This window comes from Apteryx mantelli, chromosome 35, assembly GCF_036417845.1.
Source record: "Apteryx mantelli isolate bAptMan1 chromosome 35, bAptMan1.hap1, whole genome shotgun sequence".
NCBI lineage: Eukaryota > Metazoa > Chordata > Aves > Apterygiformes > Apterygidae > Apteryx > Apteryx mantelli.
This window is the reverse complement of record NC_090012.1, coordinates 1,265,099-1,289,139: the sequence shown is the minus strand read 5'-3', so window position 1 is coordinate 1,289,139 and position 24,041 is coordinate 1,265,099. Positions and strand designations below refer to the sequence as shown.

Here is a 24,041-nt window from a genome sequence, read left to right as displayed (position 1 = left end):
TCCCTGCCGTGCCCCGTGGGGGCAGCCATGCCCCACCATCCCCGCCGTCCCCGCCATCCTGGGGGGCAGCCGTCCCTGCCGTGCCCCGTGGGGGCGGCCGTGCCCCACCATCCCCGCCGTCCCCACCGCCCTGGGGGGCAGCCATCCTCGCCGTGCCCCATGGGGGCAGCCGTGCCCCACCATCCCCGCCGTCCCCACCGTCCTGGGGGGCAGCCATCCCCGCCGTGCCCCGTGGGGGCGGCCGTGCCCCACCATCCCCGCCGTCCCCACCGCCCTGGGGGGCAGCCATCTCCGCCGTGCCCCGTGGGGGCAGCCATGCCCCACCATCCCCGCCGTCCCCACCGCCCTGGGGGGCAGCCATCCCTGCCGTGCCCCGTGGGGGCGGCCGTGCCCCACCATCCCCACCGTCCCCACCGCCCTGAGGGGCAGCCATCCCTGCCGTGCCCCGTGGGGGCGGCCGTGCCCCACCATCCCCGCCGTCCCCGCCGTCCTGGGGGGCAGCCATCCCTGCCGTGCCCCGTGGGGGCGGCCGTGCCCCACCATCCCCGCTGTCCCCACCGCCCTGGGGGGCAGCCATCCCCGCCGTGCCCCGTGGGGGCGGCCGTGCCCCACCATCCCCGCCATGCCCACCATCCTGGGGGGCAGCCATCCCCACCGTGCCCCATGGGGGCAGCCATGCCCCACCATCCCCTCCGTCCCCTCCGCCCTGAGGGGCAGCCATCCCCACCGTGCCCCGTGGGGGCGGCCATGCCCCACCATCCCCGCCGTCCCCCCCCCCCCCCGGGGGATGCCTGTCCCCACCGCCCCGTGGGCGACAACATGGCGGCTCCCAGCAGAGCTTTATTGGGGCCCAGTGGTGCCCATCCCGCTACAGCCCAGCCTCGGTGGCGGCGGTGCTGGCGACAGACACCGTGGGGGAGGCCGCGGGGCCGCGGAGCCGGCGCAGCCCCGGCCCCACCAGCGCGTAGAGCAGCGGGTCGGCGGCGCTGTTGACGTAGGCCAGGGCCACAGCCAGGGGCTGGGCGGCCTGAGCGCGGGCATAGGCTGCCGTGCCGGGCTGGTGGGCCGCCAGCGCCAGCAGCACCGCGTGGTAGGGCAGCCAGCAGCCCACGAAGCAGCCCGCCATGGCCAGCACGGCGGCCGTGGGCCGGGGCGGCCGGCGGCCGGCGGCGTGCAGCCGGGCCAGCAGCAGCCCGCAGCAGGCTGCCATGGCGGCCGCCGGCAGCAGCAGACCACAGAGCAGGCGCAGGGCGGCGGCAAGCAGCTCGGCACGGCGCCCCGCCGCCCCGTAGTCCAGCACGCAGGTCTCCTTGTCGGAGAAGGCATCGCGGCGCGTCGTCCGGAAGACGAAGGAGGGGATGGTGAGGAGCGCCGCCAGGCCCCAGGCGGCCGCGCAGACCCCCCGCGCCAGCCCCGGTGTCCCGTGCCGCCGGCACCAGCCAGGCTGCGTCAGCAGGGCGCAGCGGTGGGCGCTGATGGCCGTCAGCAGCAGGACGCTGGCGAACATGTTGAGGATGGTGAGGGAGGGCAGCAGCTTGCAGGCGAAGCGGCCCAGCGGCCAGTGGTGGTCGTGGGCCAGCGGCAGGGCCAGGAAGGGCAGCGCCAGGCAGCAGAGCAGGTCGGCCAGGGCCAGGTGCAGGAAGCAGAGTGCGCTCAGCCGGCGCCGCGGCTCGCTGGCGGCTGCCCAGGCCACAGCGGCATTGCCCGGCACTCCCAGGAGGAAGGTGAGGGCGTACAGCACCAGCGCTGCCCCGTAGCTGGGCGGCAGCGCAGGCCGCACCGCCTGGGCGCCCTCGAAGTCGGGGGCTGTGAAGTTGAGGTCGAAGTCGGCGTAGTCATCGCTGCGCTCCCACGGCACCGTCATCCTCGGCCCTGCAAGACAAAAGCGAGCGAAATCCAGCAGCCTCCTCCGAGCGGGAAGCACTCCCCTGGGGCGGACGAAGGGGAAAGCTGACCTCTGCGCCGGCCCGGCCGGACACGGGGGCCCTGGGGTAGCTGGAGGCCTCTGCCCCCTCCACCACCTCTCCCACGCTGCCGCTGCAGCTCGTCCCGCCGCGTTTATGCCCTGGGGACGGAGTCTCAGCACCCACGGGGAAGCCGCCTTCGCAGGAGACCCGTGCCTACTTCCTCGCTCCAGAGAAAGGGGAGGGCAGGGCTGAGGGCGTCCGCTCTCGACCTCGTGAAAAAAGCCTGGCCAAGGACTATAAACAGCCTAAAGCGGCAACACTTGACTTGGAGCAAAGAGAAAGGGAGCACTGCGAATTTCAGCCCAAGATCTGGCGGCATCATGGATGAACGCAGGCGGGAGAAGCCCATCGTCTCCATCGGGCCTGCAAGGCCGGCCGCACTGGCGGAGGCGCTGCGAGGCTGTTGGTGCTGGATCTCCTTCAGCACCTCTGCAGCGCCCCGTGTCCCACACGGCCCCATCTCCAGACGCGCTGAGGGTCCGTGCTGTCCCCTGGTCCGGGTGGCTGATGAAGATGTTGAGCAACATCACCCAGGACGGGGCTCCCCAGCTCTCCCTTCCAGCCCTTCCTGAGGGTGGGCCAGACAGTTTGCTTTTCCTTAGGCAGTAGGAGGTGAGAGGGTCCCTCCAGCCGCGCTGAGGCCCACGGTGCTCGGCAAGACGACAGCCTGCGCAGGGGACATGTCCTCCTCTCCCTGCTGGTTTCCATTCCCTCCTACGCTGGCGCGGGGAGGGGGTTGTGCAGAGGGGGACTGCGCCCCGCTGGCTGCTGTACAGCCGCAGCGTGACCCATAGCCCCCCAAATGGCCAGACACCAGCTGGAGCTTGTGAAACCTCTGCTCTTTCCACACTCCAGGAGTTTGACCACAGGCCAGCTTTTGCCAGCCACTGCAACTGCTTTCCGGGCCGGGGGGAAACTGCGGTGTTTGTTGTGTCACGAGCAAACTAAAATCCACTATGACAGCAAAAAAAAATCTCCCTGCTTTGCCCTAGCCCTGGAGCCCAGCTTCAAAATAAACAGACGAAAAGGAGAACTAAGGGAGCAAGCCTTGCTCAGTGCTCTATAGCACTGCACGGGTGCAGATCTCAGGGGCTATCCCACCCATCCTGCACTCCCATCCAATCCCCACAGTGCCAGGATGAATCTGGTCTCAGGAGCTGGTTTGTGGCAGAACCAGACAGGCCCATTGGGCCAGGAAGGCTCTTCGCCCAGCCAGCAGGCAGAGCAATCAAGGCAGGGTGCTGCTTCACATGCTGCACTGACCATAACCCAGAGGAAACTCTCATGCCTGGATATTGCTAAACTTCTGCTTGCAACATGCCCACAGCGATGAACTCATGTGTGCTGGAAATCATGGCACAACCACTCCTTCCCCAGCCCTTACCAGGCTCGTGCACATCGGCGGCTGGGTCAGAAAGCCGCATGTGCACAAGAACTGCTCCAGCGTAGTCCCAGGGCTGCTTGCAGCTCTCTGAGTGGGAGCAGGAGACATCCAGGGCAGGAAGTGCCTCTCATTTACCCCTGGAAACATCTAGCGTGTTTTTTTTGTTTTTGTTTTTTTTAAGATGCTGAATAGCAAACTTACCGGTCACCAAGGTCCTTCTTGCAGCAGCCTGAGCTCACAAGCCAAGGAAAGCAGCGGCAAGGAAGGAGTGAGCTCCCCTGCCAGTTCCCAGGGAGGTCGCTGTGCACGGCCAACAGCTCTGCCGGTGTGGAGAGCCTTTGCCCAAACAGAGCTGTTCTCACAGATCAGGCAGGCACAGCCCTGTGCACCATGTCTCTCCCCACCCACCCACACCGCACACATCCACACCCTGAGTCATCTCTGGACCTTTCACCCTGCAGCATCAGGCCAAAGAAACGAGACCCTTGATGCTGGAGGAGCTGTCTGTGAACAAGAGGTCTGCATTACCCACCCTCCCAGACGAGGGGCAGACGTAGGCCACAGCAGGTTCAATATTTATTTGCAAAGTTGGACGCATTTACAGTAACGAAGCAGGGCTGAGCCAGGCAGATCAGCTGGGGCGAGGAGCAGCAGGCCCCTTCTGCTGGGATGGGCAGGGGACATGCCAAGCCCCCGCGTACCGGGGAGGACTTAAGTCTGCAGGAAGGCAGACTCCCGAGGCCCAGGAGTGCTGGAGGGCTCAAGGCAAGTTCACCACACGGAGCTCATCTCTGGCCTCCCTGACCATAAGCCCAGGCCTGCCTGCAGGGATGTGGGTCAGCAGGGTTTGCCAGGCAGCACAGCCCTTACGGGGCTGAGAGGGGCCCCAGCGCAGGGCACAGAGTGCAGGGACCTGGAGACAGGGGACGGGGTCAAAGTTTGGCCTGGAGGAGAAATAGGAGAAGGGGATATTGCAGGAGCCTGCAAGAAAAAAGTCCACTCTAAGGAGTCTTTTTACCATTGGGCGGGTTGCAACCACAGAGAAAGCCATGAAGGGGCCCCTAGGCAGAGAGGAGCTGGGTATGTGGATACACACATTTGACAGCATGCGAGTTGCTCCAGCTTCCCCAACCCGCAAGCAAAGTAGCCAGTTTCCAGCAGGGAAGGGGGAGAGGGGGGGCGAAAGATGCATCTTCTCTCTGCAGTAGCCACCCAGACCCCCAGGAGAGGGTTACATCCCCAAACAAAATGGGTTCAGGAGGGCAGGAGGCAACGCTCCCCTGGAGCTATTCCCAGCCAGTACCCTGGAGACATCTCAACGGGAGCCATGCCCAGTCACACGTTGGTGCTGACGCTCTGGTCGTCCACTGTGGACTTGGTCTTCACCCTGCTGTCCCCCATGGTGCTGGGGGAGTCCTCACTCAGCACGCTGCGCAGCACAGCTCTCCAGGAGCGCCGGAACTTGTCCTTGAAGTCCTGGCCCACGATGACATAGATAATGGGGTTGAGGCAGCTGTTGATGTACGCTATGCCAGCGACATAAGGGTCTGCTTCCAAGGCACCCTTGAACAAGCTCGTGTGCGGAAGGGTAGAGGCCAGGATCAGCCCCACAACATGGTAAGGCAGCCAACACACGAAGAAGCTGACGATCACTACGAGGATGAGCTTGATGGCTTTCTGAGAGCGGGCAAAGCGCTTGCTGCGGACACGGGCCAGCAGCAGGCTGTAGCAAGCCGTGATCACCACAAAGGGCACCAAGAAGCCACAGAGGAAACGTAAGACAGCCGTGAAGACCTCAGTGAAGCGCTGGTGACGCCCAACAGACACATAGTCCAGCACGCAGGTCTCCTTGTCAGAGAAGACGTCGCGGCGCGTCGTCCGGAAGACGAAGGAGGGGATGGTGAGGAGCGCCGCCAGGCCCCAGGCGGCCGTGCAGACCCCCTGCGCCAGCCCCAGTGTCCGGTGGTTCTGGCACCACACCGGCTGCATCACCAGGGCACAGCGGTCCCCACTGATGGCCGTCAGCAGCAGGACGCTGGCAAACATGTTGAGGATGGTGAGGGAGGGCAGCAGCTTGCAGGCAAAGTGGCCCAGCGGCCAGCGGTGGTCGTGGGCCAGCGGCAGGGCCAGGAAGGGCAGGGCCAGGCAGCAGAGCAGGTCGGCCACGGAGAGGTTGAGGAACCAGACACCATTCACTGTGCGCCTCATCTCAAAGCCGGTCACCCAGATGACAGCCCCATTGCCCAGCACACCCAGGAGGAAGATGATGGCGTACAGCACCAGTATTGCCCGGTAGCTGTGAGGGATTTCATAGTTATCGAGTCCAAACATGTAATAGTCATCAAGGTCAGAATAATTGGAGGTATAATTGTATGTTGGGAAGTCCATACTCCAACAGCTCCCAACCTGGAAACCAAACTCAGTTAGAAATCATCATCTCATTCTCCAAACAAATGGACCTTTCCACCCTGAGCAGCATATCCAATACCCTCAGCACGGAGACTGGACATGCCAAGTAGCCTGGGACAGGGGGTAGCAGCATCATGACATGCTCAGTGCTGGGCAGGGCCCAGCTGCTGTCCTAATCAGAACAGGCATCAAACAAGCAACTCTTCTTTTTCAGAATGAAGCTGTGACAGAGAATAATCTACACTGGCCTATATGATGTTCTGCCAGGAGCTCCACAACAAGAGTGTGTGGCATAAGAGCCCTGAAATGCTGGGTTTCTGTCCTCCTGCAGCTCTTGCTCCTCCCTGGGAAACAGGGTGGAAAAAGCACTTATTCTTGTATCATTATTCCCCTCCCCGATCACCAAGGAAATACCAACTTCCCCAGCTTTCTTGATTTGTTCTTCATTGCATTTTGCAATAACTCAGATGGGGAAACACTGGGAAGCTGCAGCTCTGCCGGGGCAGCTTTCCTGGGTGCTGTTGGGTCCTGCTGAGCACGATGACACTGGGGATTTGCTCTCATTCTCATTCCAAGCCCCGGGCACGGGCAGACTGACCCCACGCTCTTTGTAAGGGGAGTAGGGAACCGAATTGCAGCGAGGAAGGTGCAGTCTGCACTACCCAGCCCTGGGCCTCTGCTGTTGCCTCCTATGAGCTGGAGATGGGTTGGAGCCACTCAAGCATCCCTCCCTCAGGAGAGGGAATGGGAAGAATTAACACTTTTCTGTGGAGGCAGAAGACACTTAGGGCTGTGACCACAGAGCACTCTGCTTCAAAAGGAAGAAAAAAGCTCTGCAAACACACAAGATTTCCCTTGCACTGGGAGTCACAAGTGCAAAGGGCTAGAGAGAGAGAGGATGGGTGTGCCAGCTCCCTGGGGACCCAGAGCCAAGCTGCGACATATCAAAAGGAGAGGGCAGGAAGGAGCTGGACCCAGTTCTGCCCAGAGACAGCAGTGGAACTTCTCACTGCCAAAAACATCACCCTAAGTGTCCACAGCGCAGGGGAAAACAGAACCTGAAGCAGCAGGAGAGGCCAGCATGGGGAAGGTCTAGGATTGTCCTATTGCCTGCTGAGTGACGTCTGTGCACCCATGGCAAGGAAGAGGGGCAGAGACCAGTCCTAGGCTTAAAGTGCCTCTAAGTATCAGTCTGCAGTTAAAGAGGGGCTACAGCAACCTCACTTAATGCCCTCACCTCAGACTGCAGCAAAAGACACTGCTACAGTGGAAGGCACTGAGGACCCTTCTGCCCACACAGGCTCAGACAACGTTTCTGCAAGGGTTTGCTGTTGGTTGCAACCACTTACAGCCAGCCTGGCTATCAGAGGAAGCGGGCATGCCACTCTGCATGGTACTGGACACTGTGCACACCAAATCATAAGCGCTGGGTATTGCTGTGACAGCCCTTTCCCCTGTCTGGAAAACAAGTGGCATGAGAGGGTAGATCCCAACTGGCCAAGGCTGAGCCTAGGAGCTGGAGGCAAGGGGAAAAGGGGGCTGTTAAAGCTGGTGTCTCTCACAATCAGGTGGACAAACCTCACCTAAGGTCAGAAGTCATTTAGTGGTGGCCAGGGCCATCCCCACAGCACACAAGAACACATCCAAGCAGATGCTAAAGAAATCCCTGCTCCGCCTATGAAGATATCTCTAAATATTGAAGGGAGAGCATCTCACACAGAAAAAAAACATGGGACCACCCAACCCAACTGAGCAGCGAGAGGAATCCTGCCAGGAACCCGTGCGGCTGATTTAGCAGCTGCTCACCTGGCACAGAGAGTCCTCGCAGGCTGCGTCTGCCCTGCCAACAGTCCTGGTGTGTGGGGAAGGACGGACTGAGTCAGCACTGGGGTTTTATACAGCAATGGACAGGAAGCAGCGTGTGCATCTTCAGAAAGATTAACAGTTTCATCAGCTAGGAGAAGCTGGGTTGTCCACATAAAGGAAGGACATTGTTCGCAGAACAGGGCATCTGCAGCGGGACCAAGATGATCTGGGCTCGGTCCTGTGCTGCTTGGTTCCCGCATCAGGGACCTCCTGTCCTTCACTTGCGCTGTTGTCGGGCTTTTATGTGTGCAAAGCAGGCATGAAACATGGTGGTGCAGAACAGCTGCGCTGTGCTGGGGCGAGCAGCTGTGGGGGGCATCCTGGCTAGCAGAAAGCTCCATCTCCTGCTGCAATGGGGGGGATCTTCGTACACAAACCCCTTCATCTCAGAGCTGGCAACAAGGCGCCCACAGAAGCAAAGGGTCAGGGCTAGAAAACAAGGAGAAGACATGAGCCCCAGAACAGCACCTTGCTTGAGTCGTAACAGGCTTGTTCAAGCTTGGAGGCTATTCCCCACTGCCACAGCTGGGCCCAGGAAGGCTCCAGGCACAAGCCTCACCAGAGAGGACGTGGGGGCCGACCAGAGCACCCCAGGGCTTTGCATGGCAAAGCCCACCTCAGCCCCACAGTGAGGGGGCAGCATCCCTCCTATCCCCCACCAGCCCTTTCCCTACCACCACCACCATGCCCTGGGGGACATCAGTGCCACCACGCCTGGGTTGGCCCTGTCCGGCTGCTGTCTGCTTTGGTCCTCACAGGGCAGCAGGAGCCGAGGTCTCCGAGCACCCTCTGCTGTCAGTGGGTGTCACGCCAGAGCTCCATCACAGGCAGCTGACCGCCCTCCTCAGCACAAACCCACAACAACGCCAGGCCGGGGGGGTCTGGGGAGAGCGAGCGCAGTACCTGGGGCCGGAATGGCTGGGAAAAGGCTGTAGAGCTCCTGGTCTTGTTTGGTTCCTCAGTCCAGGACGAATTCCAGCACATGGAAATACCGTTAGTGTCCAAGGAGGAGGGCTGGGGAGGTCTCACTCCGAGTCACGTATGTTTGGAGAAGAGGACGTCTCCCAGCACATCTTGGCTCAGAGCCGCCCTTGGCTGCTGCTTCGCCCCAGATCCAGGCACGTTCTCCTTCCCTCTCGGCTGGGACCTGCAGACTGCTCGGCTGCCCAAACCCCTCCGCGTCCCCACAGCAGCAGGATGCACCCAGCCCTATCCTGCTGGTGCAGGGGAAGCCACAAGGTCCTGCAGCACTTAAGTGAGAGCCCCCCTGCTCCCAGCAAGGCTCCCAGACAGGCAGGGCTGCGTCTTACCCAGGCACTCCTACCCTCCTCCTTTCACCCCCAAACCTCTTCCAGAGCCCCTCCGGCCACTGCCGGGAACCCCTGAACAGGACAGGTTTCTTCCAACCCCCTTCACAGCACCCTCGCAGGCTGGGAACTGCATCCCAGAAGCAGCGCCCAGCTCCCCACAGGATTCCTCTGTCCCCAGCCCCGTCCCTGCGGAGGCTGCAGCCCTGCCGGCCGCCCCGGAGAGCCCGATTCCCCGGAGCGCGGGGCCATGTCCCCCGGGCCCTCAGCCTGCGCCAGCGGCAGAGCCATTGCAGAGCTGCAGGGCTGGGGAGGCAGCGGGGCCCTGCTCGGTGCCGTTCCCGGTGCCGCGGGGCGCCCAGACCAGCCCGTAGTAGATGACGAGGAGCAGCGCAGCCAGCGAGACGCACAGGAAATAGGCGCAGACGGTGGCGACGCGGAGCCAGCGCGGGGGCGGCCGCCCCCCGCCCAGCAGCAGCTTCCCCGCGCCCCGCAGCCGCTCCCCGGCGTAGCTGGGCAGCACCGGGGGGCCAGGGCTGGCCCCTTCCTGCTGCTTCATGGCTCCAGCGCCAGGGCGCCCAGGCCCGTGCCGCCCCCTCCGGCCCCATGCCAGGCTCGGCCTCCCGTGCCGCCCCCGCAGCACCGCCCCTTGCCATTACCAGGACCCTCCGGCCAGGGGCACTGGGAGAGGGGACTCCCCCCATCCAGCTGTGCGCTCCAGGAGAAGGGACCCCCCAGCAGCAAGTGGCCAGGTGTAGAGGTGTTTCGGAGGTTTATTTTATAAAGACCCAGATGTCGCTGACGTGGGGTGAGGCGGCCACCGCGGGACCAGCCCCCTGCTCGGCTCCAGCTGGAGTTGCCAGGCACAGGAGGTGCCTGGGCTCCAGACCTTCTGCACCCAGGTGAGAGGGGAGGAAGGGGACCGCCAAGGGCATGGGAAAGGGGCAAAGGACTCCTCCGTGCCCTCCAGGGCCTGTCCCTGGGCAGCCAGGGCTCTTACCCAGGGCTGAAGCAGCAGCGCCTGGGGCCTCTGCAGCAGGAAGGGGGCAGCTGCAGAGCGGGGTCGTCACCAGAGGGGCTGTGAGTGGAGCCCCCAGCCCAGGAGCCTCTGCACACCCTCCGCTCGTGCCCGGGCACAGACCTGGCACATGCGGCCACCTCTCCGCTACGTTAGTACTACCAGCGCTCCCTTTCACGGGGCAGACGCGGGTGCTCCTGCACATGCCTCAGCACCCAGTGCTGGGTTTGACACACCTCCCCCTTGGGTGCAGAACAGATCCAGGGACCACCCACCCTCCCCCACAGGTAAGGGAAGTCCAACCCCAGCACGGTGCAGGTGGGTTATTCCCCAGATATGTTTCCTGCCAGCAGTGGAGGAGCTGCCCCGGCTCACAGTCTCTAGAAAGCTGTAGGAGTCACAGTGGGAGCAACCCGGGTAACAGAGGGCCGCTCCGGCACGTCAGGGCGCTTTGCCATCCTGTCAAAGGAGAGAGAGAAGGCACAGTGAAGTCGGCTCCCAGGACACGCCAGCCCAGGAACCACGCACGCAAGGCTGGGTGCCTGCAGCGAGCAGGAGAGAAGCAACCCCGAGCACATCCCCAGCTGTGCTCTGCCCGCACAGAGCCATGTCGGCAGAGGCACCCACAGCAGAGAAGCCCAGGGGAGGCCAGACCCTGCTCAGGGCTGTTCCCCACCCTCCTTCCAGACCCACAGGAAACACCAGCATCAGGCAGAGGAGGGGCACTTGGCACCAGACAAACACAAGGGAACGTACATGTCCAGAAACAGCCTCCAGTTCCTCCCGCAGCCCCTTCCCCAGCTGGCCCGTGGCACCCCCCCACTGCCCCAGCCAGAGGCAGCGCAGCCCCAGCATGGGTGCCCCACACTCAGCTCTGCTCCCTGCAGGAGGACTCTGTGCTCGGGGCCTGCTCCTGCCCCAGGCTCTGGCAGGAAGCAGCAGGGCAGCCAGCAGGACAGGCCAACCTGGGGTGAAGCCACGAGACAGGGCAGCATCACAACCCCAAGGCAGGGGCGGTCCAGGAAGCGTTCGTCCCCTTGTCCCCAGCTGCTGCCCCCACCATTCCCACCTGGGGCAGTTACCTGGGGCCCACAGCACGCCATCTCCCACCCTTGGCTACAAGCTACAGGGAGAGACCAGTCCCTGGGCTGTTTTGGGAGGGAAGAGTTTAATACAGGACAGACAGACTTACAGACATGGTTAAGTGCCTCAGACTGCCCGGATCCCCCTGCCCACAGGGGCTGCAGTTTCCCCACCAAAGCAGGCTCCTGGCTAGCACAGTAGAGCCAGCACTTGCACCCCAAGTCCCCGACAGCCCCTGCCATCTGGGGATGGCCTGGCTGAGAGCACGGGAAGCTCCTGGGATTCGAGAGAGCCAGGTCCTGACCCCACTGCGGGGGCTGGAGAGGGGAGGGGAAGAGCTCAGAGCCCCAGCAGACTCCATGCAGCCTGTTCCCATTGCACAGAGATCCCGGCAGCAAGCACTGCAGCTCCAGGGTGATTGCAGGCCCGCAGGAGCACAGGAGGCAGGTGAGTCAGTCTGCAGCATGAGCATCAGAGCCGGCAAGCACCACCCAGAAGTGGGAAGGACAGACAGACAAGACAGAGCACGAAGCCCAGAGGGTGCAGGAGTCAGTCCCATTAGCGGCCGGCTGGAGAGGGCGAGTTCTTACGGAAACGCACCCGCTCAAAGTCTGTGATTTCCACCGTGCCAGGAGCAGCCTCTGTGTCTGGCTCGTGGGGCAAAGCCTGGGGTCCTGGGGAGAGAGCAGGGAGGGGACTGAACTCCTGGCCAGGCAGCAGGCTCGCAGGAGCCCTCCCCAGGCACTGGACCCCACAATCGGGCCAGCACCCAAAGCGGGGAGGCTCCCTCACCCCTGCAGAACTCCCTGCTCCCCTCGCCACCTTGTGTCTCATCCTCTGGGGCAGCTGAGGGGCTCCCTGCCGCCTCTTCCAGCTTCTCCAAATCTCCCGAGGCCTCCTGCTCTGTGGCTGGCCTTGCTTCCTCCTGCTGCAGGGGCTCCACAGGGCTCTGCCCCCCCTGGGAGGCCTCAGCCAGCTCCGCGGGGCTCAGTCCTGGGGGAGAGACCACGGTCAGGCATGAAGAGGGCTCCACTCGGCCCCTTTCCCCGTGCTGTCAACCCAGGGCCGAGCCCAGGTCAGGGCCGCACACCCTAATCTGCAGAGGAGGGGGACCCATCCCACCTCATCTCCTGCCCCCCTCACCTGCGGTCTCTCCAGACGCCCCTCTCGACTGGTCCGGGGCGGCGGGGGGGCCTGGCAAGGGGCTGTCCCCCAGGCTGCTGCGGGGAGAGGCCAGGTCCATCTCCTCGGCCCAGTCCGAGACGGGCTGGTGGCCCTCCACGGGGGAGAAGGGGCTCAGGGGCTTGCTCGGCCCCCCGCCGGTGCTGGGCGCCACAGGGGGCATGTGCAGCCTGGGAGCTGCAGCCTGCCCAGCCTTCGGGGGACGCTGGGCTTTGGGGGATGTGCTGGGGGGTGCTTCATCCTCGCCCGATGACCCAGGGCTGTCTTCCTCCTCTTCTTCTTCCTCACTGACATCCTCCCACTGGTCTTCATCTTCCTCAGGGTTCACGGAGGACTGCGGCTCAGGGAAGGCTGCGCTTGCCAGTTCATCCACCTGCCAACGCAGAGCAAGGACCATTTGAGGCAGAGAAGGGTGATGCACTGCTGGACATGGCCTGTTGCCGGACCCCCACGGGTTCCGCTCCAGAGTGTTTTACCTTCTGCCCCAGGCCTTCAACTCTCGCTTCTGCTGCCAGTGGCTCCTTCTCCTCCCAGCGGTTGTCGTGCATGCTGGAGAGGAGGAAAAGCATCAGTGTGAAAGCTCCACCGTGGCCCCCACCCGCCGAGAGCCCCAGCTTGCCAGAGAGCACCCCAGGCCCCCCAACCTGTAAGGCTTGGCCCCCGCTCCCTGGCTCCATCCGCGGCCCCGTCCCTTTCTTCTCCGCTCTGTGCGATGCGGGGACAGGAACTCCCCGAAGGTAGGTGGCTTAGGCGGGCGCTTCTTCTCATCTGCGACAGGAGGGGAGACTTGCTGGAGCACCGCTCAAGGCCTCGTGTCAGGCTGGCACCTTGCCCTGCTCAGCTGCCCAACACACGCTCTTGTCCTACCCTGTCTCCCCCCAGGTCCCACGGGAAGCTACAAACTCACCCTGTCTGCTGCCCTCTTCCAGGCCTGGTGCTGCCGCAGAGCCCTCCTTGAACCTGAGACAGGCGGAGATGCGTGAGACAAAGAACACCACATCTCCCAAGGGGTCTGAGCTCAGCCCAAACCGGCCTCTTCCCCCAGCTCAGCCCACGGGAGCCGCCCCCGATCCATGCCCCTGTAATGGGGGCAGTCCCCCTTCTCCACGTACATCGTGTCCGTTTTCTCAGCATCCCATTCCCGGCGCCACTGGCCCGTGGGTTTGCGGTGACGCGCCAGGCGCTCCTGGTCTATCTGCTCCCGCTCCTTCTTCCAGCGCACGTACTCCGCTCGCTCGCGGCCCGTCATGGACAGCGTCATGTCCAGTGTCCCCCCAGCCTTCGGGCCAGACCGGCGGCCCTGGGGGAAGACACAGGTCAACACGCCAGGAGCCAGAAACCCCCCCGAGGCCAAATCCTGCCCCAGCGCCTCCAGCCATGTCTGACACCCACCCCAGGACCACCAATGTCTATAGGGAGCAAGAAGCAGCCACTTGAGGGACTCATAAACTTCCCTAGCTTCCCCCAAAGCTGCAGCTCTTCACAGCTCAAGACTCCTCTTTTCCACCACAAAAGCCCTGTCCAGGGCAGCGCCTTGCCCTCTCCCCACGAGGTACGTACAGGGCCCTGCCAGGCCTTCTCGCGCTCCATGCCTGTCTTGACCTTGTCGAAGTCCGCCCCTCCCCAGTTGCGGATGTGCCGCCTGCTCCCCTCCTTGCGGTCAGCATCCTGGAAGGGGCCGCTGCGCCGCGGGTCGTCCAGGAAGTTGCGCACCGGGTTCTTCTCATGCAGCCCGTCCTGAGCGAGGGGGAGAAGGGGATGCTGTCACCTCGTCTCTCCAAAGCCAGGCGAGGGGCATCTCCCCACGCACGCTGTCGGCCTCCTGCCCTGGCAGCGCCCTCCCTGGCTCACCCGCTGGTTTCGCTCGTACTCCGCGATCTTCTCCATCTCCTCGTTCATCTTCTCGATGTTCTGGCGCCTCCGCTCTTCCCACTCCTGGTGAAGGCGGGATGATGAGAGCAAAACCAGGAAAAACCAGTTCCTCCCAGAACACACAACACCCCACACCACTCCCTGCCCAGGCCTTGAACATGGAGCTTTTAGCAGGGAAGACACCCTGCACCATCGGCTTCCCTCGTGACCCGCGGTGAACCCGCATGCACCACGCCACCTCCGACACCCACCTTGGACTTCCTGTCGGGGCCGGTGTCTCCCCCCGTCGCAAGACTGGCTGCCCCCCGGCCCCGCGACCGGCGACCACGTCCGCTGCGCTCTGCCAGGGACACGCGGTCCCCCCCGGCCCCTTCCCAGGCAGGGTCACCGGGGGGCTCCGCCCGCGGGGACCGGCTGGAGGGACGCAGGCCTGCACGCCCCGAGCCCCGGGGAGCGCCGCTGCGGCCAGACTTGGGGGCGCTGGGAGACTTCCTGTCGCTGACAACACGCTTCTCCTGGGGGAGAGAAGGGCAAGGTGCCAGGTTCAGTGACAGCTGCCCCACTCATGCCTGCCCTTCTCCCGACTCCCCCAGCCCGTGGCATGCCCTGCCCCACGGACTGTCTCCCCCTGCCCCGACCCCCCCCACTCACCCCAGGGGAGAGCATGACCTGGACAGTGATGGAGAGATCCTTGTCCACCCATTTCCGCTCAGGCTCGCCCTCAGCAGGTCGCACCCGGCGTAGAGCGGTCACCGCGATGCCCTCCTGCTCTGCTTTCTTCCGGTCCTCCTCGATCTCCTGCAGGGAGGACACATGCATGAGCGGGGCCCCGGCTGGGACAGACATCCACCTCCTCCAGGGACCCTCGCGGGCCTGCCCAGGCCTCCTCCACCACCTTGGTCCTCCCCATGCATTTGGGCAATGGGCAGAGTCCCGAGTTCACCCAGGACAACTCCCCCACAAGGAGGGAGTTCCTGGTCCCTGCAGGGAGTCTCTGCCCTACAAGTCTCTCGACAAGATGGATGAGACCAGACACAGCCTCTCGGCCCATCGATTCCTGAGCCATTGCCTTCCCCAGGGTTTAGGGGAGATGAGGAACAGGAACCACCCCCCTGCCAGGCTGCCCCCCTGCAATCCCACACCACGTAAGAAGCCCAGCGCTAAGCCACAGCAGGGGATTAGGGGCTGTAAGTGCCTTAACCCGCTCTGCCTCTGCGCAGGTAGGACGTCAGAGGGGCACACACGGCCCCGACGCGGGGTGGCGGAGGAGCGCGCGCCGCGGGCGCAGGGCCTGGGCTGGGACCTGCCAGGCGCTCGGGCCAGGCCCCCCCGCACCTGGTAGCGCTTGATGAGGGCCTCGTTCTTCTTGCGCAGCGCCTCGATGCGCTTGTCCAGCTCCGCGTCCTTCTCCTCCTTCGACTTCAGGTCCAGCGTGGCCGACTGCGGCGAGGGCGGCGGGCTGAGCGAGGGCCCCCGGCCCAGACCCGCCCCGCAGGAACCCCCGGGCCGGGCCCCAAATCGGCCCCACGCCGAGACCCCCAAGCGCGGCCCGGGGGCCCCCAGGCCGGGCCCGGCCTCCGCCCGAGACCCCCAAACACCGCCCCGGCGCTGGACCGAGACCCCCCCCCCCCCCCCAGCCGGCCCTGCCCGGCCCGGCCCGGCCCGGCCCGGCCCGGTCGGGTCGACCCCGCGCTCACCATCCCCGGGCCGGGCCGGGCCGGGCCGGGCTCGCGGCGAGGACCCAGGCGTCCGAGCGGCTCCCCGGGGACCCAGGCGACCCGCCCCGCCCACCACCACGCGCGAGCGACTTCCGCTTCCGGCCCGCGCAGGGAGGGGCCTTAAAGGAGCCGCGGCCGCGGCGGGCGGCACGGGGGCGGCGCGGCCCCTGGCGGCGCGGAGGAGCCACTGCAGGCGGCGCCGCTCCGGCAGGGCGCGACGGGCGCGCGCGCCGCTGTGTCCGCTATATGTCCCCTATACGTCCCTCCATACCTCCCCCTATACGTCCCCCATATGTCCCCCATATGTCCCCCCATACTTCTCTCTGTATGTCCCTCTATAAGGTCCCCTATATGTCCCTCCATACATGCCTCTGTATGTCTGTGCACACATCCCCCATATGTCCCCCTATATGCCCCTCTATACGTCCCTCCGTATGTCCCTCCATTTGTCCCTCTGTATGTCACTCCATATGTCCCTCTTTGTGTCTGTGCGCATGTCCCCCTATATGTCTGTGCATAAGTCCCCTATATGTCCCTCTATATGTCCCTCTATACACCCCCTATATGTCCATACATTTGTCCCCATATGTGTCCCCCATATGTCCCTCCATAATGCTCTGTCTGCCCATACATCCCTCTGTATGTTCATCCATATGTCTCTCTACGTGTCCCTCCCTACATCCCTCTACGTGTCTGTCTGTCCCTCTATATGTCCATCCATCTCTCTGTCCATCCCTCCCTCCCTCCATCCCTCTACATGTCTGTCCGCCATCGCCGGTCCAGCCCTCTGCCCGCATGCTGCAAGGCGTGAGCCCGCTATGCACGTGCACCCTCGCACACGCGTGTGCTGGCACCCGCCTGTCTGTGTTCACACAGGCGCAGCAGCTCGCACACGCGTGCCCTCGCACACGCGTGTGCTGGCACCTGCCCATCCATGTTCGTGCAGGCACAACAGCTCGCACACACGTGCCCTCGCACCCGCGTGTGCTGGCACCTGCCCATCCATGTTTGTGCAGGCGCAGCAGCTCGCACACACGTGCCCTCGCACACGCGTGTGCTGGCACCTGCCCATCCATGTTCGTGCAGGCACAACAGCTCGCACACGCGTGCCCTCGCACACGCGTGTGCTGGCACCTGCCCATCCATGTTCGTGCAGGCACAACAGCTCGCACACGCGTGCCCTCGCACATGCGTGTGCTGGCACCTGCCCATCCATGTTCGTGCAGGCACAACAGCTCGCACACGCGTGCCCTTGCACACACGTGTGCTGGCACCTGCCCATCCATGTTCGTGCAGGCACAACAGCTCGCACACACGTGCCCTCGCACATGCGTGTGCTGGCACCTGCCCATCCATGTTCGTGCAGGCACAACAGCTCGCACACACGTGCCCTCGCACACGCGTGTGCTGGCACCTGCCCATCCATGTTCGTGCAGGCACAACAGCTCGCACACGCGTGCCCTCGCACACGCGTGTGCTGGCACCTGCCCATCCATGTTCGTGCAGGCACAACAGCTCGCACACGCGTGCCCTCGCACATGCGTGTGCTGGCACCTGCCCATCCATGTTCGTGCAGGCACAACAGCTCGCACACGCGTGCCCTTGCACACACGTGTGCTGGCACCTGCCCATCCATGTTCGTGCAGGCACAACAGCTCGCACACACGTGCCCTCGCACATGCGTGTGCTGGCACCTGCCCATCCATGTTCGTGCAGGCACAACAGCTCGCACACACGTGCCCTTGCACACACGTGTGCTGGCACCTGCCCATCCATGTTCGTGCAGGCACAACAGCTCGCACACGTGTGCCCTCGCACACGTGGCCCCGCGCTCACCCGCATAGTGTGTGCGCACACTGGCTCACGCACACGCACGGTGCACAGCCTGTGCTCCCCGAGAACACGTGTGTGCATGCGCACGCTCGCAAGCACACGGGCTCCCGCCTGCGCACACCAGCCCTGCGCCCCTGCTTCCCAGGGCCCCGCAGCTCCCTGCCCCTGTGTCCCCATGTCCCCATGTCCCTGCATCCCCATGTCCCCGTGTCCCAGTGTCCCTGCGCCCCTGCACCCCTGGGCCCCCACGTCCCCAGGGCCCCCACATCCCCACATCCCTGTGTTCCCGTGTCCCCACGTTCCCATGTCCCCACATCCCTGTGCCCCAGTGCCACCGTGTTCCTGTGCCCCTGTTTCCCAGGACCCCTGGCCCCCCTGTCTCCACATCCCCGTGTCCCTGTGTCCCTGTGACACTGTGACCCTGGGCCCCCAACGTCCCGTTGTCCTGCATCTCCATGTCCCTGCATCCCTGGGTACCCTGGGTGCCCATGTCCCTGTGTCCCTGCACTCCCATGCCCCCATGTCCCGCTGTCCCCGTGTCCCCGTGTCCCCGTGCCATGGCCGGCGGCCCCTGGGGCTGGGCGGGGGGCGAGCGGGGGCTGCCGGCGGTTCCCTGCCCGGCTGCTCCGCTGTTTCCATGGCAGCTCCTGGTCTGGCCGCGACGGCAGGCGGCGATTGGCTGCGCCCGCGCAGGGATGCAGGATGCAGGATGCGGGATGCGGGATGCGGCGGCGGCAGCAGCATGGAACGCTTTGGGCATGGGGAGGGGGCAGCGGGAGGGAGCCCCCCGGCCTGGGCAGGGCTCTGCATGGGCAGGGTGTAACCTGGGGGGGTTGTGCAGGAGCAGGGTGTACCCCAGCGGGGTTGTGCATGGGAGGGTGTACCCCAGGAGGGGTTGTACATGGGCAGGGTGTACCTGGGGGGGGTGTTCCTGAGCTGGGTGTACCCCAGGAGGGGCTGTGCCTGGGTAGGGTGTACTCCAGTGAGGTTGTGCCTGGGCAGGGTGTACCCCAGGAGGGGTTGTGCATGGGCAGGGTGTACCCCGGGAGGGGTTGTGCATGGGCTGGGTGTACCCCGGGAGGGGCTGTGCCTGGGTAGGGTGTACTCCAGTGAGGTTGTGCCTGGGCAGGGTGTACCCCAGGAGGGGTTGTGCGTGGGCAGGGTGTACCCCGGGAGGGGTTGTGCGTGGGCTGGGTGTACCCCAGCGACATTGTGCCCAGGCTGGGGTCTGCCCGGGTGCAGATGTGCTGCAGCCATGGGCCCCAGCTGCGGCTGCGGCTGCGCCCAGCGCTCGCCCTGAACCGGTCCCGAACCAGCTGGAAGAGCCCCAAAAGGGCCACAGCAGCGGTGGGGCCAGCAGGGCCCCCCGGCCTCCACGGGGCCACGTGGGCTCCTGGGTCCCGGCACGGCATGGCACGCTGCCGCGGCCGAGGGAGGGAGAAACATATAGCTCTGCCTATAGGTGCGCCTCGGCTTATACCTGCACCCATACTGGCACCCTTACCTGTACCTATAGCAGGACCTATAGCTATACCTATACCTGTGTTGGTACCTGTAGCAGTACCTATTCCTGGAGCGGGATGCATAGCTGTACCTATACCTATAGCAACATATATACCTGTAACAGTATCAGTAGCAGTCCCTATGCCTCTAGCTCTATGACTAGAGCTGTACCCAGAGCGGTACCTGTAGCAGTACCCATACCTATAGCTGTAGCTGTAACTGTAATGGTACCTGTATGTATACCCATAGCAGTACCTATAGCAGCACCTATAGCTCTACCCCTTGTGGCACCTATAGCGATACCTATAGCTCTACCTGTAGCAGTACCTGTAGCAGTACCTATAGCCCTACCTATAGTGGTACCTATAGCTTCACTTATAGCAGTACCTATAGTGGTACCCATAGCTCTACCTATAGCAGTACCCATAGAGTCACCCATAGCTTCACCTATAGTGGAACCTATAGTGGTACCTATAATGGTTTCTATAGCTCTACCTATAGCGGCACCTATATGTGTACCTATAGCTCTACCCCTAGTGGCACTTATAGTGGCACCTATAACAGCACCTATAGCAGCATCTACATGTGTAGAGCTTAGAGCACTTAGAGCAGCACCTATAGTGGCACCTATATGCGTACCTATAACAGCCCCTATAGCAGCCCCTATATGTGTACCTATGGCCATACCTATAACGGTCCATATAGCGGCACCTGTATTTGTACCTATAGCGGCCCCTATAGCGGTACCTATAGCTCTACCCATAGCCGAGGCGGGGGTGGTGCTGGTCGCGCGCGCTCCGCTGGATACAGCGCTGCCGCTCGGCGCCGATTGGCTGCGGCGGGCGCTGCTCCAGCCAATGGGAGAGCGGCGGCGGCGGCAGCGGGGGGGCCGATGGCGGCGGCCGGGGGGAACGGGGGCGGGGCCAGGGGTGACCGGGAGGGCACGGGGGCGGGGGGTCAGGGGTGAAGGGTCAGGGGTCAGGTCGGAAGGTGATGCGGGGTCGCGAACGGGGTGCGGGAAGGGGGAGAGGGGGCAGAAACGGGCCGGAGGGGGCAGGGGCAGGGCTTGGGGCGGGGAGGAGGGGGTGGTGGGGCAGAAACGGGGCGATGGGGCGGGGAGGGCCCGGACGCCTGGGTCCCCCGGGGCCAGGCCAGGCAGGAGTCCCGGGACGGGGCTGCCCCGGCCCCCCCCCCCCCCCCAGGGCGGCAGGGCTGACGCTGTAGGGTTTTCCGGGATGAGGATTTCAGGGGTGACCTCATCGTGGGTTTGGGGGTGACATCACAGCCCCCGCGGGCGCTGCTGTCCTGTCCCCCCCCCATGCACTGGGGGGCACCGGCTGTGCCGGTGTGGATGCGCTGCTGGGGGCTGCTGCAGCACCCCCAGGCCTGGCACAGCTCATCACATGGGGCAATGCCCTGCGCACCGAGGGGTGGAGGGGGCACGGCCGTCCCTGCCCCCCCCCCCCCAGCCCCACATGGTGGTGGGGAGCTGCTGAATGGGTCCTGCTGTCACTGGGCAAACTGGCCACGGCCCCCCTGCGCTGCCCGTGCAGCGAGTTTGCTGGGCCTCAGCCCCCGCGGGGCCACAGGCTGGCGAGCGCTGGCTCCCGGCTGTGTGACGATGGCGGGGGAGGACGACACCGCCTCCAGCTCGGGGCAGGAATTTCCCTCCTGGCCCCATGGTGGGAAATCCCCAGCCCAGGATGCGGGACCTCCCGGGTGGCTCCGCAGCATCTCCGGGACCATCCTGGCCCCGTCCAGGGGCTGAGTGCCGGCCCCAGCACAGCTGGAGCCAGGTCCTGCGTCCCCCAGGGGCTGCGGGGCAGGGGGGGACCAGCCCCGGGAGCCGCCGTGGGTCAGGGCCGGGGAGGCCCCCGCGTCAGGGGCCCCTTTCGGGGAGGCCCCGGGGAGCAGCGCTCCAAGAGGGACCGATTCTGGGACCTGGATTTGGGAGGCCACTGGGCACGGGGGTCCAGGAGGGACCCGGTTTGGGGAGGCCCTGGGGCGCACAGCCCTGCAAAGGACCCGCTCTGGGGACCTGGTTTGGGAGGCCGCGGGGGACACGGTGCGGGGAAGGACCTGGGTGCGGGGACCCGGTTCGGGGCAGCCCCACGGTGCAGGGGTCCAAGAGGGACCTGTGTGGAGGACCTGGTTCGGGGGGAACCAGGGCGCGGGGAGGCCCCGGGGCTGGGGCTGGGGTTGGGAAAGGGACCTGCCCCAGGGACCTGCTTTGGGGACGGACGCAGTGGGGGCCGTGGCCGGGGCGGCCCCGGTTGGGGGTCCCGGTTGTGGTGGCCCTGGCTCGGGGTCCTTGTTAGGGGTCCCAGTTTGGGGCCCGGCTCGGGGGGGGGGGGGAGTTGGGGGTCCCGGTTGCGGACAGGCCGCGGCTCAGGGTCCCGGTTGCGGGTGCCGGTTGGGGGTCCCGGCCGCGGCCCGCCCCGCCGGGCGGCGGCGGCGGCGCCTGGTTGGCCCGGCCGCTGTTACCGGGGCGCAGGCGGCAGCGCCAAAACCTTCCCCTGGAAACGGCGGCCGCGGCCCCGCCCCGCCCGCGCCGCCCGCCGCCGCCTGAGTGGCTGCGCCGCCGCCGGCCCCCGCGGGGCGGGGCGGGGCCCCCCCCGGGCCCCCCCGCCGCCGTGCGCCTGCCCCCGACCTCTCTGCGGCCCCTGCGCCCCCAGACCCGCGTGTCCCCCCGTGCAGCCCCCCCAGACTCCCGTGTACTCCCAGATCTGCCTGCACCCCCCCATGCAACATGCGCCCCAAGGCACCCTGCACCCCCACAGCTGCGTGCACCCCCCCATGGGCCACCCCCCCAAAGACTCTGCACCCCGGACCCATATGCACCCCCATGCACCCTGCACCCCCAGAGCTCCGTGCACCCCCCCCATGGGCCACCCCCGAAGACCCTGCACCCCAGACCCATATGCACCCCCATGCAACATGCACCCCCAGTGCAGCACCACCCACACACCCTGCACCCCCATGCACGCTGCCCCCCATGCACCATGCACCCCCCGGTCCCTGCACCCCCCGACGCCCCCTGCACCCCCAGGACCCCCGGCCTCGCCCCCCGTATCCCCCCCCCCCCGGGGATCCCCGGCCGCCGCCGCCGCCGCACAAGCCCGAACTTGTCCGGGGCGGGGCGGGGCGGGGCGGGGCGGTGACGTCACGGGGCGGGGCCCTGCCGAGAGCGGCGCCGCGGCGCGCGCTGCCAGAGCCGAGCGCGAGCCGGTGCCGAGCGCAGCGCCCGCCCCGCGCCCGCACCGGACCCGCCGCCCCGCACGGTTCATGCAGCTGCAGTAAGCGCGACCCGACGGGACGGGACGGGACGGGGGGGATGCGTGCCATGCGTGCCGTGCCGTGCCCCGCCGCGGGACGGCGCGCCCCGTGGGGCAGCAGGGGTGAATGCAGCAGAAGGACCCGCCGCCGTGGGGCGGGAGGGGGAATCAGCGGAGGGGGGCGCGCGGTGGGACAGCAGGAGGGGGGCATGCACTGGAGGTTACATGCACGGGGGGAACGGCGTGCCCGATGGGGCAGGAGCGGTCGTTACACGGGGGGGACCGTGCTGTGGGGCAGGACCGCTGCGTGCACAGGGCGGACCGTGCTGTGGGGCAGGAGCGGTGTGTACACGGGGCGGGCAGTGCTGTGGGGGCAGGAGCGGTGCATGCACGGCGGGGATGGTGCTGTGGGGCAGGAGCGGTGCACGCCGCGGTGGGGTGCAGCAGTGGGGCGGGAGCGGTGCACGCACGGGATCGGATCGCGCTGCGGGGTAGGAGCGGTCATTGCACGGGAGGGATCGCGCTGCGGGGCGGGAGCGGTGCGTGCAGCAATGGGGTGCAGCAGTGTGGGGCAGGAGCGGTGCATGCAGGGGAGGGGGGCCGTGCTGCGGGGCAGGAGCGGTGGGGCAGGCCGGGGGGCCGTGCCCGGGCATGTCGGGGGGCCGGGCCGGGCCGGGGCCGCCGCTGCCCGCCGCGGTGCCCCGGGGCCGCCCGGTTTGTTTACAAACAGCGCCCGCCGCCAGGGCGCCGCCTGGCGGGCGCGGCGCGGCGCAGCAGGGGGCTCCGCAGGGGGGGGGAATTCCACGGGGGGGGGTCCCGGCCCCCCCCCTCGGCCTGGCCCCCCCCCCCCCGACCGGCCCCCGCTCGGCCCCGCAGAGCCCCCCGGGCGCGATGGCCAGACCGCTGCGGGAGGGGAGCCGCGCCGAGCCGCCAGCCGCCCTGCCGGGGCACCCTGCCTGCCGGGGGGGGCCGCTGGCGCTGCCGGCCCCCCTCCGCCGGGGCCCCCTGGCCGCCGCGCCCCGGCTGAGCTGCGCCTGCCCCGGGGCCCCCCCTGCCGCCGCCGCCGCCTTCGCCCTCTACCGCTGCGCCCCGGGGCGCCGGGACGCCCCCGCCGCCGCTGGAGCCCCCACTGCCACTGCCAGAGCCCGGGGTGAGTGAGCCGCTTCGGCGGGATGCGCCTGGGCCGCACGTGGGTGGGCGCGAGGCTCATCCTCGTCCCCACCCCTATCCCTGTCCCCATCTCCATCATCCTCCTCGTCCCCATCCCTATCCCTGTCCCCATCTCCATCATCCTCCTCGTCCCCATCCTTATCCCTGTCCCCATCCCTATGCCTGTTCCCATCCCCATCCTCATCCTCGTCCCCACCACGGGCGCCGAGCCCGGCCAGGACAGCGGCCAGCACCGGCCTCGTGCCCCTGGCGCGGAGGCTCCTGCGCCGTCCCGGCTGCCCCAAGCCGCCCTCATGCTCGAGTAAACACCGCCGCGGCCGCCGCTGCCGCCTTGCCGTCCGCGCTGCGTGCCGGCAGCCTCCCGCCTCCGCCGGGGCCCCACGCGCTCGCGGCCGGCAGGAAGGCGGCTGGCGGGCAGCGCGCAGGGTGGCGGGGCGCGCGCCCGTGCCGGCAA

The 24,041-nt window shown here is 66.0% G+C and overlaps 3 protein-coding genes across 6 annotated transcripts; all 3 read right to left on the bottom strand.

Moving 5' to 3' along the window:
* Window positions 1-868: 868 nt before the first annotated feature.
* Window positions 869-2,071, bottom strand: LOC136994970 (C5a anaphylatoxin chemotactic receptor 1-like). The gene is made up of 2 exons (XM_067314421.1): window positions 1,956-2,071; window positions 869-1,872 (listed from the first exon to the last, which is right to left on the bottom strand). The coding sequence occupies exon 2, from the start codon at window positions 1,862-1,864 to the stop codon at window positions 869-871; it is 996 nt and encodes a 331-aa protein (XP_067170522.1). The 5' UTR covers window positions 1,865-1,872; window positions 1,956-2,071.
* Window positions 2,072-3,914: 1,843 nt separating this feature from the next.
* Window positions 3,915-9,488, bottom strand: LOC106492577 (C5a anaphylatoxin chemotactic receptor 1-like). 2 transcript variants are annotated; one of them, XM_067314509.1, is made up of 3 exons: window positions 8,530-9,488; window positions 7,567-8,055; window positions 3,915-5,757 (listed from the first exon to the last, which is right to left on the bottom strand). In XM_067314509.1, exon 3 carries the CDS (start codon window positions 5,737-5,739, stop codon window positions 4,687-4,689), a length of 1,053 nt encoding a protein of 350 aa, XP_067170610.1. In that variant the 5' UTR covers window positions 5,740-5,757; window positions 7,567-8,055; window positions 8,530-9,488; the 3' UTR covers window positions 3,915-4,686. The 2 variants fall into 2 exon arrangements, with proteins under 2 accessions (XP_067170610.1, XP_067170612.1); XM_067314511.1 differs by having other exon boundaries at window positions 3,915-8,055.
* Window positions 9,489-9,688: 200 nt separating this feature from the next.
* Window positions 9,689-15,871, bottom strand: CCDC9 (coiled-coil domain containing 9). 3 transcript variants are annotated; one of them, XM_067314502.1, is made up of 14 exons: window positions 15,786-15,871; window positions 15,424-15,528; window positions 14,740-14,886; window positions 14,340-14,603; window positions 14,068-14,151; window positions 13,777-13,953; window positions 13,329-13,516; window positions 13,124-13,176; window positions 12,861-12,984; window positions 12,693-12,765; window positions 12,178-12,589; window positions 11,857-12,027; window positions 11,635-11,708; window positions 9,689-10,410 (listed from the first exon to the last, which is right to left on the bottom strand). In XM_067314502.1, exons 1-14 carry the CDS (start codon window positions 15,786-15,788, stop codon window positions 10,393-10,395), a joined length of 1,893 nt encoding a protein of 630 aa, XP_067170603.1. In that variant the 5' UTR covers window positions 15,789-15,871; the 3' UTR covers window positions 9,689-10,392. The 3 variants fall into 3 exon arrangements, with proteins under 3 accessions (XP_067170603.1, XP_067170601.1, XP_067170602.1); XM_067314500.1 differs by lacking the exon at window positions 9,689-10,410 and having other exon boundaries at window positions 11,113-11,708; XM_067314501.1 differs by lacking the exon at window positions 9,689-10,410 and having other exon boundaries at window positions 11,113-11,708; window positions 14,758-14,886.
* Window positions 15,872-24,041: the final 8,170 nt, after the last annotated feature.